The sequence below is a fragment of the Vigna unguiculata genome, chromosome 7, assembly GCF_037176805.1.
Source record: "Vigna unguiculata cultivar grain cowpea cultivar isolate G323 ecotype 2 chromosome 7, ASM3717680v1, whole genome shotgun sequence".
Taxonomy (NCBI): domain Eukaryota; kingdom Viridiplantae; phylum Streptophyta; class Magnoliopsida; order Fabales; family Fabaceae; genus Vigna; species Vigna unguiculata.
Window position 1 is genome coordinate 48,267,472 of NC_140798.1, and position 18,974 is coordinate 48,286,445.

Here is an 18,974-nt window from a genome sequence, read left to right on the forward strand (position 1 = left end):
GACGGCTGTCAGACTGTTGCTCGGGTTGCCTTGTCTGGAGACTGGAGGTAATATTTAAAATGGAGTATTTTTGTTTAATTATTTGTTTTTTGTTTTCATGGTTTAAGTAAGTATTTGTTATTAATTATTGAATGTAATTGAAGTTTCATGTTAAATGGAAAAGTCTTCTTCTCATTACCTGGTTTCAAGAGAAAAAATATGGACACGAGGGTTATCACTCAATCCCATATATTAAGTTCTTGGAAAGCCCTATATTTATTATGTTCTTTCATAGACACCTCTTTTCATATTTGAAATGTGAATTGGCATTGAATCTATTTGAAGTGTAAGCACGGGATCTTTAAGCTGTTTGAATTGGTAGAAAGGATTTAAATTAGATGACATTAATTATGTTGTTTGGATTTCTTATAACCAAATGCTAGCGAGCACCTCAAGGGTGTTTGATTAAGGAAGCAAAAGTAGAAATATTTAATGAACTCGAAAACATGTATTAGACTGAAATTTGAAAACGTAATAACATTTTATACTTCATTCGTCAAGTATTTATAGGCCTTTAATAGGATGAAAAGTAGATGTTCCTTACCATTGTTCAAGTGGTACTATTTAGCAATACGCTTCTTAAAACTATAAATAATGGAATGTAACATGACGGATTCTATGCCATCCTATTCAACCAATGCTCTGATTTGTCTTCACCCTCTTGATTCCCCTCCTTCCAAACTTTGGGTTGGTGAAACAACAGAATAGAATCTCTATTCTAATTTAGTTACCCCCAGTCCATTCTTTTTCATCCCAATTTGTAGAAGCCTGCATGGTATGTTTTTACACATAAAACCAAAATTGGCTTACTCTGCTCGTAGTACACAAATAATCCTATAAGCAAAATTTGTTTAACCCAGTTTATTTCTTGATTTCAGGGATGTACATGCTTATATTCATAATATTCAATGGCCCAGGTATGGTACTTAAGCAGATTAACTGTTTTTAAGAAGATATGCTCTATTCAATATCGTAAGGGTCAAGTTTTGTTTCTCAGTTTGGTACAGTTGCAAATCTGTAAATATTCCTTTATAATTCTTTTTCTGTCGTTATTATTGTTAATTCACCCAGCAATGGGGCCGATAATTCTATTTTTTATTTTTAGCGAAATAAATGACCATGTATTGAGCTGTCAAATTTTTCATTTAAGCAAACTATTTAGCTCCTTAATGCGAGAAAGTGACATAAATCATTTTCCTAAATCATTCTAAATCTTACTACAACACCCTCTTAATCTTTTTAATTACAACACTATTCAATTTTAGGAAACCCATTGGAGTATTCACATTCAATTTAATTTTTTTTCACTAGAAACTTTTGTTAAAAGCTCTCTTGAGAGCCCGGTAATGCCACTGCCAATTGCTATGCTTGGATTCTTTATTCTTTATTATTTATTTAAGGTTATTTTGGAGAAACTACATGTATAAGTTGTTTTACTCGTTTCTTTCTCCGCAATAAATACATGTGTAAAATAGTGTAAAAGGGATAAGGTATAATAGGGGAAAAATGTTAATGAAATTTTAACTATAATAGGGGGAAAATGTTAATTAAATAGCAGCAATAAATGGAACTATGGAAGTTTATATTTAAGTTTTTCTTTCAAATGAGTCTTGAGGGAGTCCTATGGTGAAAATATTAAAAAACATTTAACCATTTCCAATTTTTTTAAGAAGCTCAAAAAACATGTCATAGTAAATAATTTATTTTGTCTCTCAAATTAATGTTGTCATTTTAGAACCTGACTATAATATAATTATTTAAGGTTTAATTAAATTTCAAGTTTATTCAATTGAGTTATTAGCTTTTTTGGTTATTGAATATTTAACATTTTTTGTATTTTTCATTTCATTCTTTACGGTTTAATTTATTGTTGATGGGATGACTTGAGTTTTTTGCCTCGTCACTTAATTCTGTTGTTAACATAATAATTTGTTTTCATTGTTGGACGAGGATAAACAAAAATGAAGAAATCGTAAAGAAAACCTAAATATGACGCAGTTGGCAGATTATGGAACAAGTGTGGGATTCGATATCAGAAGTGAAAGCAAAAAACATGTTGGATGAGGGTAAATGAAAATGAACTTAAAAAACAAAAATGAAAACGTAAACATGATGTTACGAGAGACTATTTGCTCCTTGTACAGCAAATTTGCTCCACAGCAAATTAGCCGAATCACATATCTCCTAAACTCATTTCATTATTCATACCACTTTCAACAATTATGATTTGTACCATAGTGTTTTCTCTTACTAAGGCTCTATAATTTAGAATTCAGTATACACGTTACTCAACACATCATATGATTTGGTACAGTGAAATCAAATTTAAAATTTGAAAAACAAGACTTCACAGACTTAAATGTTCCTAATTTTGCTACATCAACGAATTGTTAGTACAACAAATCTAACTATTGTTCCCCTCTCTCCCAATGTCATGTTTAATTTTATTAATTTTGACTTTTGTCTTCGTTTTTGTTTATACTCATCCAACATGCATGTTTTCATTTTTGCTTCCTTTTTAATTTTTTTTTCTGACGTTTGCTCTTGTTCTACTTATCAATCTCAAACCTGTTCCACATTCTCCCAATACCATATTTAACTTTTCACATTAATTTTCTTTTCATTTTCTTTTATCCTCGTCTAACAATAAAATTAATATATTATGTTAATCACAAAACTATATGCTTGAATATTAAAACAAAATAGCATGAGATAATTAAGAAAGAAGAAAATATAACAATTATGTTACCCACTTAACTAAGATAGTGTGTTGTCTATACATTGTGGACATGTTATTACGTTGGGTCAAATGAATTAAATTGATGGTAAAATTGTGTTAGAATCAAACGCTTACCATTAGGTCGTAACTTTTTTTACTCAAGAGTGTAACAGTTCAAGTGTCACAATTTGATTATGACCCGATCCACTCAAGACAATTGATGTCACATGTAACAATTGTCTTACTAGAAATCTCACTATTGGATTGTGACTTGACCCATCTGACTTTCGTTATGAGAAAATTGTGCAACCTGCAATAATTTTCCCCTTAACAATTGTCCATCAGGAATCAAACTCGTGACCCTGACTCTGATATCAATTGTTAAGATCAAGTATTTACCACTAGGCCAAAATCTATAGCCTTTAATCAAGATACAACTATTTTTACTTAAGAGTATAACAATCCAAGTGCCACAATTTGATTATGACCTAGTCCACTTGGTCTCTGTTCACAGGACAATTGATGTCACCTGCAACAATCTCCTCATCAACAATTGTCTCATTGGGAATTTCATTATGGGATTGTGACTTGGCCCACCTAACCTCCGTCGCGGGACATTTGTGCAACCCGCAACAATACACCATACTAATAGGATAATCGTGACCGTGGTGGTTGTGGCGGAGGCCAAGTGATTGTTGTGGGTTGCACAATTGCCCCGTGGTGAAGGCTAGGTGGGTCAAGTTACAATCTAAGAGTGGGATTCCTAGTAGGATGAGGGAGAGATTATTGCAGGTGACATCAATGTTCCCGTGTCACAATTGAATCGTGACATATCACATCATTAAGTAATTTTCATCTCAAATCTATTCATTTCTCACTATTTTTCCCTTAATCTAAACAACTCTACTTTCACACTCTTTATCCCTCATATTCATTCTCTCAAATTCATCTTCAAATCCAAACACAACCTAAAAATAAGCAATACCACAATAGTTTCACTATCCTCTCATTTACTCCTCCCTCAAATTCATCCTAAACAATAACCAGATACTTTGATACTTCTGTTAACCGTATAAATTTTTATTTGTTGAATCATTCAATATTACTAATATAAAAACACATAAACCACTTATTAGATTGATTTCAAGAACATTTAGAAATGTAATGAAAAATTTAATTACATATAGTGAGCACACAACAAAATACTGGTACAAAAATAGAGTTTGCTGAGTTTCTTTTGTTTTATTCTATACTAAGCATTAAAAATACACTAATTTTGTGCTTTAAAGATATTTGTAATATATTTTAAAACTTTAAAATCAGTGATCATTAATGTATTTTCATAATAAAGAATAATACATAAAAATCTAATAGAAAATTCAAATTCATAAAAATACCAATACAAATTTATAGCATAATTATTTGTATTGATGAGTCTTGAACATTTTTTTCCTTTTTTCAACACTTCAATAATATTTCCTAAAAAAATAATAAAGTTATCATTTTAAAAACCATGAAATAGAAAAAGAAACGGTAATTATTAAATGCATATTAATAAAAAGAAATAAAGTTTTTTTATATTCAAAAATACATTAAAGATAAGATGTTAATGATTCCTCAGTACAAATGAAATGTATATATTATCAAATTAATTTGAGTAGAAAATTTAAAATAAACTAAAAAGTTAAAATTCAAATTATGTCTTTCAATTTTTTTTAAATAAGTAAATCACTATTCTCTCTATATATATTTAAAATTTTACAATTTTTTTTAATTTTATAAGTTAATAATATTATAATATCCTAATTTTCTTATTTTATGTTTTTATAATTTCATAAGTTTATAATTTTATTACACGCATCTACAAAATATGAAACTTGAGTTTAGTTTATCCATATAATTTTTGGCGTGAAAAAGTGAAAAATGTCAACAACTAAATAAATTGATGAAACAAGACAACGGTATATTGTTAGATTATGAATCAAAGATCAATTATAGACTTTCAAAATGTTTAGTAGGGTATGTCAAAAAATTGAATGTTCAAAAGTTAAATACGTATTTATATATCTAAACCGTTCATTAAAAATCCAACATTACATATTATTCACAAATTTAATAATCATAACCATATGCTATATAATTAATCCTAACAAATAATACAATTTATTGATTAATATTAATCTATAATAATACAGAAATATAAAATAATAATTTTATTTAATAAAATTATATAAAATACAACACAAATCACTTACTCAACAAAAAGTTTTTGAAAGTGGACTACACCTTTTGTTCTTTTTTATAAAATCTTTAAAATACATAGAAAAGTAAACTTTTTAGAAGTTAAAACTAATTATAAATGAATATTTTTTTATTTAAAAATAATAAGAAGAAAGTGCCTACAAATTAATTTATATAAAAAATAGTTTAAATTTATGAAAGAAATAATTTTAGTTTTTACTCATAAAATATCCAGTGAGAAAAGTTCATAACCTAAAATTAACTCTCAAGTGTTGTTATACATGTCGCATGCATGATCTTTATATCATCCCTCGTCAACGAATAAGGAATTAAAAGAAAAGTAAAAGTAGAAATTGTTAATTTATTATAGGCTTAAATATCTTTTTTGTCCTCATTTTCGTAGTGTTTGTTGCGGATGGTCATCATTTTGACAGAATGTTTAAAATGGTCGTCATTTTGACCGAATGTTTAAAATGATCCTCATTTTCGCAATTCGTGTTCTTTTTTGTCCTTTTCTGTAACGTCGTTTAAATCATTAACGGAGCATTGTACAGGTGACACGGTTTATATTAGGGTGTATTACGTGTACTGTACATGTGTGATAATTAGATATTTGGGGATAAATAAGTGAGCTAGGGTTTTGGTAAGAAATGTTTAGGCAGTTGGTGAGTTTTGACAATCTTGTTCCTCCATTCCCAATTAGTGTTATTGCATTCTTCTTCCTGCAATCCCATTATATAGGTATGTTACAGTCCCAATCTTCTTCCTCTACCTCTGGTTGTAATCGTTGGAAGCAACCGTGTTGTATCACTTCGTGCACGGTTGGTGGTTCAACGAGAAATTGATTAACACCGATTTGTAGCTGCGGAGAGATGGCAGACAGCTTTGAGGATGGCAAGAACTCCAAAGAATATTGGTAGAAAATTTTAGGTACAATCTGTTTTTATTTTTGTGTTAATAATAAATTGGTTTTAATTTTTTGTTTATTGATTTACAGAATGGTGGTTCCAATAATGTGGGCTGCAACTTTTTCAAATGGTGGTGTTGATGAAAAGGAAGGATGTCATCATCATGACACAAATGAGGCAAGCAAATTAATGATTTGGAGAAGTCATTGAAGGTTGCTGAGAAGAGGCTGCAATTAGTAATATGGTTCACTTGTGTTGTTATTGTATTATTCGTACTGTTATTGTGTGTAATATTTTGAAGTTCAATCTGTTTTGTACTATTGTTAAATAAAGAAATGAATTAGTTTGATTATGTTGATATTAGTCCCAACATATTCAAAATGACATCTTAATCTGAACATTGAAGTAAGTGATATTGATCTAAGATTGGGAAAAATTAAATTGATCTAAGTCTGGAAGAAGTTAAATTCATAACATTAATTCATCCTCATCAAAATGCACTACATCAATGTTTGACAAAAGTGAAATTGAACGAGGTTGAAGGAAAATCAAAATGCAGTACATTAATAATGAATTCTACATCAGAAATTCTAAAAAATAACTAAGACGTCTGTAGCTGCTATCATGGCCTCCTCCTAATCTGTAATTTCATCCTAAACTGCTGAGATGGTTCTTCTGGTGTTGTAGTGGTATTGCTTGACTATCCACTTCATTCCTTGATGGTTGAGTTGGTAGTTGAGTTGTTTGAGTTTCAGCAGTTGGTGCATTATCAGCAGTTGGTATTCCCAACAGTTTGGGCATTTGGTGCAGTCTCAGCAGGTGTTGCAGTCTGCTCATCCACATGCTTATCTGGGCCATTGTTCCTGTCATGTCCAATCTGACGGCATGTGCTACATTTTTTTCTATGACCTCCTTTGATGATTTGTGTGTTATCCTTTCTCAACTCTCACTCTTCCAACCTTTTTTTTTTTGTCTTTCTGGTAAGATCCTCTTATGTGGTGGATGAACGTCAGGCTAGGGAGTTCTTTCTCATAAGACTTCACCATTGACTGCTGGAAAAATGATTGATAGATTGATATATTTCTTCGTAGATGGATCTCCTGAAGCATATTGGTATGAAGTCCTCAACATTGACATTGATGAAATTCATTGTTGCAATAACATGGCAGCAAGGGATAGCAATCAAAAGTCATTTCCTACTGCTGCAATGTTGAGCATTCACATTCACTGTGTACTTATCTTCAACCATGTATATGTGCCTCACTTCAAATACCCCCACTGAACCCCACCTACATACACAAACTACACAAAATCATGGAAATAATTTAGAAACCATGCAGAACATCACAACAATCGAAAGACAAACAAACCCCAAAATAGAATTATGAAAACCCTAACCCACGAGCAAACACAACCCAAAAAACCCTAAACCCACTTATCTCGTTGATGATGATTAATTGGAAAATTGGAATGAAGAGCGCAACTGCAATCCAATGATGAAATGACAAGTATTAGCTGCTTACTCTGCAAATTGGAGCTTAAGAAAGACGAGGATGAAGAAATTTTCCCGAGAAATTAACGTTAATTAGCCATATGTATAATACACCCTAATACAAACCGTGTCACCTGTACAATGCTCCGTTAATGATTTAAACGACGTTATATAAAAGAACCAAATAAAACACGAATTGCGAAAATAAGAACCATTTTAAACATTCGATAGAAATGAAGATTATTTTAAACATTTGATCAGAATGATGACCATATGTAAGAATGAGAACTAAAAAGGTATTTAAGCCTTTATTATATTTTCTGTAATTTTAGTTGAATAATAATTATAATGTAATAAGGAAATGGAGGAAAATGATATAAAATTAGTAACGGTTATTGAATTTTAAAAGGAAAAAGAAAAAGAGTGGACCAAAATGGTGAGTGACAAGCATTGACATTGAAGCAGTACTGGTAGAAGTACTGACCGACTAACCAGGAGTGAACAGGCATCAATTTGCAAAGGGTAAAGGGAAAAGAGAGATGGAGCGGAAATGGAGCAGTGAATCTGGGAATGTGATGTCGTCGCCATCACACTCACGTAATGGTCATTCTCGTTCTTCCTCCCTCACCCTTACTGCAACTGGAATTTCAACCGTCAAAAGGACTCAGAATGTTGCTGCCAAAGCCGCTGCTCAGCGCCTCGCCCAGGTCATGGCTTCTCAGACTGCCGACGACGACGACGACGACGTCGACGATCTAGGTTTCCGCTACACTGCTCCCCCACCTCTATCTCTCTCCAGGAACTCTGCTAAGTCCACTGCCGCTCTCAGATCGCCATCTCCTGCCGCGGTCCGATTCTTCCCATTCCACTCTACATTTATCCCATCCATCATTAACTAACTTCCTTTCCTTATTCGCCTCCTAACTTAATCAGGTACCTCGAAACCTCCAGGAAGAATCAACGTATCTTCGCGCAGCAGCAGCAGCAGCACCGACTCCACCTGCTACTAACAGACCACCGCTAAGCCTCAAGATTCCAGCTCCTGTTCCTTCCTTAGACTCTCCCATCCATAATAATAAGCCCAAAGATAAAAGGTAAAATCTCATTCCCTTCGCATTTCTTTCCCTTTACGTCATATCTTATTCTATAACTAATAGATCCATACAATGCGTACCCCTTCCCACATTGTTTTCCCATATTGCTGCTTCCGTTTATGTGTGTGAATGTGTATAATAATGCATGCCTGTCCACCCCCTAAACTACAATTACAATTCAGGATTCCATTAAATTTACAGGTTTCCGTTTGATACTGGACTCGTTCTACCAAAAGATTCAGGACATCAGCGTGAGGCTTCTGTACTTCGCGATGAGGTTAATTACCTTTTTTGCCAAATTTTGTTTTCCTGTTTCTGACTTTCAATGAAACAGAATTCAACGTGTTAATTTCCGAGGCCACGCCCTTCTAAATTCACTTAAACAAATCTCTGCTCTACCTGCAGGTTGATATGCTGCAGGAAGAAAATGAAAGTATTCTAGACAAGGTACTACGGTCGACTTTGTTTTGAACTCACATCATTCGTAAGTATTCAAGCGTTTCTACCATGCAGCTTAGACTAGAGGAAGAGAGATGCAAGGAATCAGAGGCCAGAGTTAGGGAGCTTGAGAAGCAGGTGCTGGCATTTTTTTTTAATTCTTAGTATGCAGTACTCTAGTTTCCGCACTTGATAATGGCCTTCTGAGTTGATTGTTGTCTCCTTTTTCAAGGTTGATACATTAAGAGTCCCTAATTCATACTTGCTTATTATCCTGCTTCTGATTAAGAATTCCCTATTGCTTTTGATTTCAGATTCTGTCTATTGTTTAGCATAAATCATCATTTTTACCTCGCTGGATTGGGTTGTATTAGTGCACCTAGTGGTTATTTTTATGAGTTTCTCTCTAGTTAATTGAGCTTTCCTTTTTAGTTTTGAAATTTTATTACTTGGCTTAGATATTTATCTTTATACATGAGTGTATGTGTCAACGAAATTTCTTTCATGTGCAGTTTTTAATTTTCATCTGACTTTGTAGGTTGCTTCCCTCGGAGAAGGTGTATCTTTGGAAGCCAAACTCTTGAGCAGGTATATGAGATAAAGTTAAAACTGTTGCAAATGGCTTTTCATTCGCTTAGTACGGTGTATGACATTCCCTTATTACTGAATTGCAGAAAGGAAGCAGCATTGCGTCAAAGAGAGGTAGTGTGGTGGTAATAAATTGAACTGTGGAGCTGCATGTTGTACAAACACTGAACATAGTTGATTTATGCATCAAGGGGAATCAATATATTGTTTAGCAAAATAGTTTGGTATTCCATTTCTTGCTTAATCCACTTGTGAAAAATGCTTTCAGCAAAGCTTTTTATTTCACAGGCTGCACTTAAGAATGCCAAAGGCTCAAAGGATGGAGTTGATAAAGAAATCACATCTCTACAGGCTGAAATTGAGGTGAATATGCCATTTTTTAACATTCTCAACACAGGCTGCTATATATGTTTAATTTTTTTTCTTCTGAAACAGAATGCAAAAGTTGAGACTGAGGCTGTAATGAGACAGCTTAATGGAGCTGAATCTGAAGTAAAAGCTCTTCGATCAATGACTCAAAGAATGATATTAACTCAAAAAGAAATGGTACATATTTCCACAGTAGTAGGAGTCCATTGGTATTTATTAATTACTTAGAAAACTTGTTATATATAATTATTTTCTTGTCAGGAAGAAGTTGTTCTAAAGAGGTGTTGGCTTGCTCGTTATTGGGGTTTAGCTGCAAAATATGGTACGCTACTGTCTGTTTTAACTTTTTCTTTTCTTTTCTTTTGGGAGAAGCATTATTGTATTTCTTGTGGACATGACTAATCGATCATTTTATTATCAATTGGTTCTATATGTCAATCACTTTTGACAGAACCTGAATATGCTTTCTCAGTTCTTTATTATAGTTCTTTCAGCATTTATGTATGTTAGTATTATCATTAATCAGTAGAGTGATGTTAAGTTAACAAATTGGTATGTAGCTACAAAATAAACCAAACTGGTGATATATCGTCCTTTTTTTGTTTTTCTTCTGGTGAGAGGCAAAAACATCTCAGCTGCACTGGAATACATTACTGAAGCTTTTAATACGAGTTTTATAATTTTTGTATGATTGCATGCATATAGAATTATACTTTGTCTATATATCAAGTTTGAATTCAGCTGATCTAGATAAGTGAATAATTCCATGTAGTGTAACTTCTTCCATGGTTATAGGCATCTGTGCAGATGTTGCAGTTTCGAAGTACGAACTTTGGTCATCCTTAGCCCCTCTTCCATTTGAGGTCGTTGTTTCTGCTGGACAAAAGGCAAAGGAGGAATGCTGGGAAAAAGGCATGAAATAAAGATTTGGACTGTACAGTTCATATTAGTTTGGCTGCATAGTAGGGCAAATCCATGCTCTATGTTATATTTTTTCTTACAGTGATGATTTTCATTATGTGAATTCCAGATTATTGTTATGATTTTTAAACAGATGATGATGCAATCGAGAAGAGGAGCAAACTTGTTCCTGACTTAAATGATCTTACTGGAGAAGGAAATATTGAAAGTATGCTTTCTGTTGAAATGGGACTAAAAGAGCTTGCTTCTTTAAAGGTTTTCAGAAATATTTTAAATGACTTAAATATTTTGTTATGGGAAATTCAGTCATCTAAGTAATTTTTGTCACGTTTCTCTATGAGGTTGAGGATGCAATTGTGCAAGCATTAGCTCAACAGCGGCGTCCAAATTCTGCTCGACAATTAGTCTCAGGTATGTATTGTTACTGTTATCATTATTTCCTGTGCTTACATAGCTTGAATGATAGATTGAAGAAAGGCATATTAAAACCCACTCAAACACATTTTGTTGAAAGTATTAACACAAGTTAGCTCTTAAATAATGTCATTATCTTAAGAAACTTGTAAAACATTAGATTGACATATTTGGTATCATCATGAACACTCTTAATAAACTTTCCACATTGGTTTTAGAAAAAGAGGGAAGAAATAGACAAATATTCAACAAACCTTACATTTATTCTTCAAAAGACAACCATATCACACAAGTACAGTCATCAATTAATCTCACAAACCACATAGCCCCGTGTGTAGAGTCATTAATAGATCACCACACATAAGAATGCACAAGGTCAAAAGTGCAAGACTTTTATTGCGACGGGGAGGAAATGTTGCAATAAAATTGACAAATATCATAGTGAAAAGACTTAACTGACTGATTTGAAATGTAGAAATAAGGACTTAGCATGGTGAAGTTTCAGAGTTTGCTTGTTGAATAGAAGACAACACCTTTTTGCTAGTACACCATCAATCTTCTTACTCTTCACGAAGTAGCACCTACTCTACTCTTGAGCAGGTCCTACAAGACACAATGAAAACGGAAAATGGTCAATACAATATTCAAATTTTGTGTGAGCTAGTGTATAGAGATAAGATTGCTGGTCAATTGGGGAACATGTAAAACTTTGTGCAAGGATTGGGATGACTAGAGTTTCAGAAAATCATAAGAACCATAACAAAATCAGGAATACTATTTGGGAAAATATTGATCTGCTGCTAATAAAAGCTTTATATTTACAGCACAATATTTATAAGAAACTGTAACATATAATTATATAGTAATTATTGAAATATAACATTTAATTAAATACTATGACAGCCTAACAGAAAGATTTGTGTTGTACAATTGTAATTTCTAATTAAAAATAATTATCACAACATAAAGGGTATGGAATTCCGCAATTTGCCAAAAAATAGCTAATGTCATTGTTCAGCCATAGTGTTGGTTAAGATATCAACCTCTTTAAGAGCTGCAGAAATATACGGAAGAGGTGTAACTTGGCTAGCTAAGGCTTCTCTTATATAATGATAGTCTATTTCTATATATTTGGTGCATTGATGAAACATGAGATTTGTTGCAATTTGAGTGGAACTTGCATTATCAACATAAAGAATAGGATCAGATAGAGAAGCAAAACCTCCACTAAAAGATTGTGCGACCACATTCTCAAAACATGTAGATGACATAGCAAAATACCTAGATTCAGTGGAAGATTTGTATTTTGTTTCTTACATTCCCATGAAATATGCGTCTCCTAAAAAAAACTACCACCATGCAGTAGAATTTGGCAACAAACCCAATCAACACCATTGTAAGCCTAGGTTGTAAGGATTTCCTCGAAGGAAAAAATCCTGCACATCATGGTGAGGAGTAAGCTATTCAAGGAAGACTGGTTGCAAAAGCTGGGGCCAGGATAAAAGAAAAGAATTCAAGAAGAAAATAATGAATACAAAGTAAGGATAACAAAAAGAAAGATTAAGGAGCTTGTGGAGGTGCTAATAAAATCCAGTCAGTTACATAATTAGCTTAGAGAATTGATTGTTCTTGGGTGGAAATTTGGTGACTTGGAGAAATAAGAAACAAAATGTTGTACTACGGTCTAGTGTAGGGGCTGAATTCCGAGTTGTGTCACATGGGGTTTATGAATTACTATGGTTGAGATTCTAGATGATCTTAAAGTGGCATGTGAAGAGCCTATGATTATTTTTGTGATAATAAGTCAACTATTAGGATTGGTCACAATCTAGTTCAACATGATAGGATCAAACACATAGATAGATCTACACTTTATTAAAGAGAAACTGGATATTGGCTTTGTCACTACTTATGTCCCATTTGGGCTTCAGTTAACAAATTTGTTCACCAAAGGTCTTTCCAGCGAATGATATCATGTTCTCACATGCAACTGGGAATGATAGATCCATTCACCATCTTGAGGAGTGTTGTTAGTATGATATTAAGCGTATTACTACAAGTTGTTAGAAGATTTTAGAGATCTCTCTATAATTATTAGTGTAGGGCTAGAGTTCTATATATATTGAGATTGAGGTACTGTTTCAAATCAATCAATTGAATAAAATTCTTCTTTCTTTCATATTGATCCTTTCAAGTCATTCTTTCCTTTATATGTTGTCTCTTTAATTCTCAACCTTGTTCGTATATACAATTGCTTTGTTTATATGATCATGTTCTTGAGTTGTTTCAATATGGGTTTCAAACCCATTTTCATGTTCATTTGTTCTTTAGGATTTTCTATGATCCAATTGGTTGAATCATCTTCATAGATCATTCTAGGACAACCTATGGAGAAAAATAATCTCCCGTTAGTTTGCTTTTGGTTCTTGAACCTAGTGTGATGGATTCTGCATTCCATATGGGGTTCATTGCATTGGTGACCATGCAAGGAAGCAAATGACGTAACGTACAAAAACAAGATGAGGACACTGAGGGGAGGATGTGCTTTGGATGACTTGATGTACATGTCACGAGATCTTAGGATGATGTCAAGTAGATGAGGCTTCCTACTAAACTTTGATAAAGCATAGGACAGTAGATCTGTATCATCTTTATGATATTGCATGTTAACTTTCAAAGAGTACCTATTGGATCAACACTAGTCAAACTTGCCAAGATTAGTACTTGAATATATTTTTGTTGGTTCAGAAAAACATCAGGCTGCTGATGTAATTATACTCTAAAAAATAGGTTAGATTCCCACTATATTTAAAAGTGGCATGAACCATACTTTAAAGCTTAGTAGTCAGTCTTGTCAACCACATAAAGTAGAATGAGAGCTATCCCCTTGGTATTTGTGAAAGAAGAAAGAATAATTGTTCTGGCTGTGTAAAAGAGAAGTTAAGAGATGTTCTGCAAAATTTCTTTAACCAATCTTGAGGCGCTTGTTTAAGTCCATACAAAGAGCACCTTAGTTTACACACATCATGAGGAGAAGAACTAGGCATGCCAAAATGAAGCTTCATATATATATATATTTATTCTTTGAGATCACCATTATGAAAAACATTACATTCATTTTATACAGTTTCCAAGGTTGAGAAGTAGTAATAACTAGAGTGGTTTGGATCATGGTCGATTTGGCAACTGGACTAAATGTCTCTTCAAAATTTATACCCACATTTATGTGTAGAGGTATTAGACAAGCTCTGTAGCAGTCCAAAGTACCATTAAGTGAAGCTTCATAGAGAAAACCCAGTTATCTCCGACTAGGGTGACATTGGGACGACAAAGGGCAATGTCCCAAGTGTGATTTTCTTCAAGTGCCTCAAGTTCTTCTTGGATTACCTTTCTCCAACACTCTTTCTGCAACATGTTTAAAACATGAATATGAATAGAAGATGAGGTAGTCAACAAAGATGTAGGAAAAGAAAAACCATATAGATTAGGTGGTCTAGAAGGTCAGCTAAACGATAGAGGAAATGCTATGGAAGAATCTAGTATTGGATCGTAGTCTTGGAGGGCTCCAAAGTTATGACAAATCTTTCAACTACAAAATCAGGTTTAAATCATTCCAGTGGTTTAATTTAGAAGAAAATTGAGGCAACAAAGATATTGATAAAGATGGTGGTTCTGCATATGATGGAATGAAGTACGATTTTTCAAAGAAAATAACATTTATAGATATTCTTATACAACACATGAATCATAACAAGCAGAATCTTTTTAAGAATTAGAAAAGAAAATTTAATAGATTGAGCCCTAAGGTTCACAAATCAAACACAACCAAATGTATAAAATTATAAAATGAAGGAGAATGGCCATACAATTTATACAAGGGAGATATATTATCCAAAATTATCAAATGAACAGTTGTAGAAAGGGCTTCACATGATGAGGAATTGAACATTCAAGTAAAGAGTTCTTATCATACTAAGAAGATAACAATTCTATCTCTCAACAACATGGTTTTTGTTCCTGTGTTCAAGGATAGGAATGCTGAGAGATGATTCCTCTGTCTTGAAGAAATATTTGAAATTTATAAGGCATACATTCTCCACCAGAATCAGGTTTTTAAAATTTTTGTATGTGTACAAAATTGAGTTTGAACATAAGTTACAAACCTTATAAAAGAGGAGCACACTTTTTTGCCTCATATAGAAGAAAATAAATCCACTTAAAGTTATTGTAAATAATCCATAAACGTGGAAAAAATAGTTGTAATGTGCATAGGAAATAATAGGTATAGCGCCCCAAACATTACTTACCACGAATGATATCAAAACAATGAGTTGCAACATTTGGAAAAGGTGGGGCTTTACTTTTTCTATGTTCGTACATCATGCAATCAAAAGAAACACAAAGGGAAAAATGGATATTTACTCCCCAACAGTCTAGATTTTTACAAACATGAGAATTTGGATAATCTTAACTCTTATGCCACTCTTCATTTCCAAGTTGAACGTCAATACGAATAAGAGAAAATAAAGGCAAAGAAGGAGAACATGTAGACGAAGATATTGAATAGGAAATAGTCATCCAATTTTAGGGTCCTTCATAATTTTTTTCCTGGATACTTGATCCTGCACAACACAACTAGAAGAAGAAAACCGGGCATTACAATTATAATCAACCAATTTCCCTACAGAAATAGAGTTTGTGGAAAGATCAGGAGAAACAAAAACTATAGTTAAAGGAGAAATCTTGCTGGCAGCGTTGATAGGCAGGTAATTGCCATCAGCTGTAAGAATTTTTTGAATTCTATCATATTTCCAATCATTGGAAACAAGGTTATTGTGTTGGCCATAAGGTTTGAAGCTTTTGGAATAAAAAATATCTAGGTTGAGAAAATTGGGAAAATTTCAAGATCTAAATTCACATTTTAAGATGGTAATAGAGTCCCTCCTTAATCCGTTAAAAGATGGTCATCCACCATGCTATTCATGTACCAATAGAGCTGGACATGACGGGGTGTATTGGGAAAAACCCAAGTTCCACATTGGATAGAGATAGTACCAAAATACAATATATAAGTGGGGGAAACCCCCACATTGTAAATTTTGTTGGATTAAATTGGGCCTAAACCCATGTTCTAAGAAAGTAGTACTAGAGACACCCATTGTATGCAACTCCTTGTTTAATTCCATGTAGTGTGGGGCAGACAGAAATAATGTATAGTAGTACTAGCGGTAATTATTACCAGTTTATGTCTCAGCCATTAGAAGAACACAGGGTTGTTGTCAAGGAAATTCTCGTTGTTGTTGTTCTCTTGGTTCTCACTTCTTGTGAGCTCATGGGGTATTGGTGTATAGTTTTGCTCCTGTTATAAATAAACCTTTCTTTTCTGTTAAGTTTTGACTACCGTCCTCTGTAACTAATCTTGTTACAGATTGAATTAGGATCAGGTGCATTCTATCCGAGTCTCTCTAGAGTAGTTATATAGCTAATTTCATCATTCTTGTACTTTGGTTTTTTATTTTCCTATAATATAATGCAGTTTCTTTTTATTCTATTTATAAACATTAAATCTGTCATATTAAAATTCAGCATTCTTATGTACTAATAACATTCTGTACATTTTTTACCATTGCCAGATATTAAATCACCGGGGGACCCTAAGTTTATAGAAGCCTTTGGTAAGTTTTCTCCCACCGAGTATTAGCTGAAATAGCTATGCATTGTCCCTTTTGTGCAAAAATGAAGATGACATGTTAAAGCTATGCTAAATATCTTGGTTTTTATGTAGAATTGAGTCCAGAGGAGTCTGAGGATGTTCTTTTCAAGGAGGTATTCTGTTCTCTTATGAACTATTTATGCTCTTTATCACATTAGCAGCTTCTTGGAATGTTTGTATATTACACTGTATTTATTTCTTCTCTATAAGAAGGCATGCTTTTCTAGATTCTGGATTACACCATTCTTTGGTTTTAATTTTTGTAGCATGTACTTTTTAATGATTCACCTCCTCATAATGTTAGTGGCTTGCATTTAGTTTGGATCTGTAAGCAGTGATGACATTTACTCTCACGGTTCTCTGTTTTACTAGAAATGTGTGCTTTGTATTAGTGAAACATGCTGCCTTATATGTGAATTTACTCTTCGTGGACAGGCTTGGCTGACATATTTTTGGAGAAGAGCCAAGGTTCATGGTATAGAGGAGGACATAGCCAAAGAACGTCTTCAGTTTTGGATTGGTCGGAGTGGGCATTCACCTACATCACATGATGCTGTTGATGGTAGCGCTTAGCATTTTTGTTTTAATTAATTACTACGTAGTACACGTGGATGTTTCAATCCAGTATTTTACTATTTGGTTTCTGATGGGCAAAAATCTCATGCACATTGAAAATTATCACTGGTAGAAATAGCAAAAGAGAGCAATTTAACATGGCTTGATAGCTCTTGCCTTCGTCCACGGGAATATCTTAAAAGTATTTATTATCTCAAATAGGATTACAAGTTTTGTGGATTAACTTCAGAGTACCCTTCTCATTACAAGACCCGATTTTCGGGTTGGGTGATATGTTCTTTCTTTACATGACCCTTTAATACAGGAAAGGACCATGACTTCGTTCATTAATGACACTAGTGAGTTTTACTTATCCAACCGATTTACTTACCCCTCCTTATGGTAGTGGAGTTCTCCAAGAGTTAAGGACATTCCAATAGCTTTTGATATGTTCCTCTAAATTTCCGACCACTTTACATTAGTTTGGAAATTTGAATTGTTCTATAGTTTCGTAGAAAATTGTCCTGTTATTGTCACCGGTAACATATTTCTTGAGTCAATGCCTGCTACTAATCACCTTTAACCATGGTAGATGTAGTTGAATTACACTTCTTACATGCAACAACTCTCAGCTGGTAGGCCTAGAGTCTAGATTGGTTAATGACAAGGTAGGGAGAGTCTTTTTTTTTTTTGTATGTTTATAATGGAGCGTGCTTATTTCGGACACATCATTACACTTCAAAATGCTTCATTGTGCTTGAAATTTTGATGTATTGCAATTCCAATGGTCTGTCTAGGGTTTTTTCGTGTCCCATACCATGAACCAAAACCATAGCTAACTGTTCCTTTCTCGTGCCTTATGCTTTTTATAATTATTTTTCGTGCCTTTTCTCCTATTGTGTCAGTCTTCTCGTAAGCACATAATGGATATGCTTTAGTTTTTCCTCCATTGACAACGTTGGCTAAGGGATCAATTCTTGCTTAGTATTATTGAGAAAATTAGCTCTCTATTACTTACGTGGATTTTTCAAATTCCAGTTGAGCAAGGACTTTCTGAGCTGAGGAAACTGGGGATTGAACATCGACTATGGGAGGCATCCAGAAAGGAAGTTGACCAGGACTTAACTATTGCACGAAAGTGGACTTAACTTTAAATGTGTGCTTAATTTGCTTGAGAGATTTGCTGATTTATGCATATGAATTGTGAATTTTATCTTCTGGAGAGTGTCACCTTTCATTATGTTTAAATGAGTTTATTCTTGCTGTTAGCTCCAGGTATAGTGACTGATTAAATTTAGGAACGGATGAAGTCATCGCTCTCCTTTTCCACCTTTGACGGCATAATTAACAGTTATAACCTGTCAGAATAATAATCATAGAAAACCTCATCTATAGGTGAAGGGTATTAGAAAAGAATACGTCAGAAAGGTAAGAAAGATGTAAACATGAAACTGATATTATATCTTAGTTCACTTACCTAAAA

At 33.4% G+C, this 18,974-nt stretch overlaps 1 protein-coding gene across 1 annotated transcript; it reads left to right on the forward strand.

Moving 5' to 3' along the window:
- Positions 1-7,831: 7,831 nt before the first annotated feature.
- On the forward strand, positions 7,832-18,759 carry LOC114189541 (myosin). Its single transcript, XM_028078128.2, has 17 exons — positions 7,832-8,247; positions 8,333-8,493; positions 8,695-8,770; positions 8,899-8,940; positions 9,007-9,069; positions 9,470-9,519; positions 9,606-9,633; positions 9,808-9,882; positions 9,955-10,065; positions 10,150-10,210; positions 10,684-10,800; positions 10,943-11,064; positions 11,151-11,220; positions 16,857-16,898; positions 17,009-17,049; positions 17,372-17,498; positions 18,530-18,759. Exons 1-17 carry the CDS (start codon positions 7,939-7,941, stop codon positions 18,637-18,639), a joined length of 1,605 nt encoding a protein of 534 aa, XP_027933929.1. The 5' UTR covers positions 7,832-7,938; the 3' UTR covers positions 18,640-18,759.
- Positions 18,760-18,974: the final 215 nt, after the last annotated feature.

What these genes read in the sequence shown, in the direction of transcription:
- LOC114189541 (XM_028078128.2), top strand. Translation starts at nt 7,939, where the DNA reads ATGGAGCGGAAATGGAGCAGTGAATCTGGGAATGTGATGTCGTCGCCA. An exon ending in TTAGGGAGCTTGAGAAGCAG is followed by an intron (nt 9,070 to 9,469) that starts GTGCTGGCATTT and finishes CTGACTTTGTAG; the next exon opens with GTTGCTTCCCTCGGAGAAGG. An exon ending in GGAGGAATGCTGGGAAAAAG is followed by an intron (nt 10,801 to 10,942) that starts GCATGAAATAAA and finishes ATTTTTAAACAG; the next exon opens with ATGATGATGCAATCGAGAAG.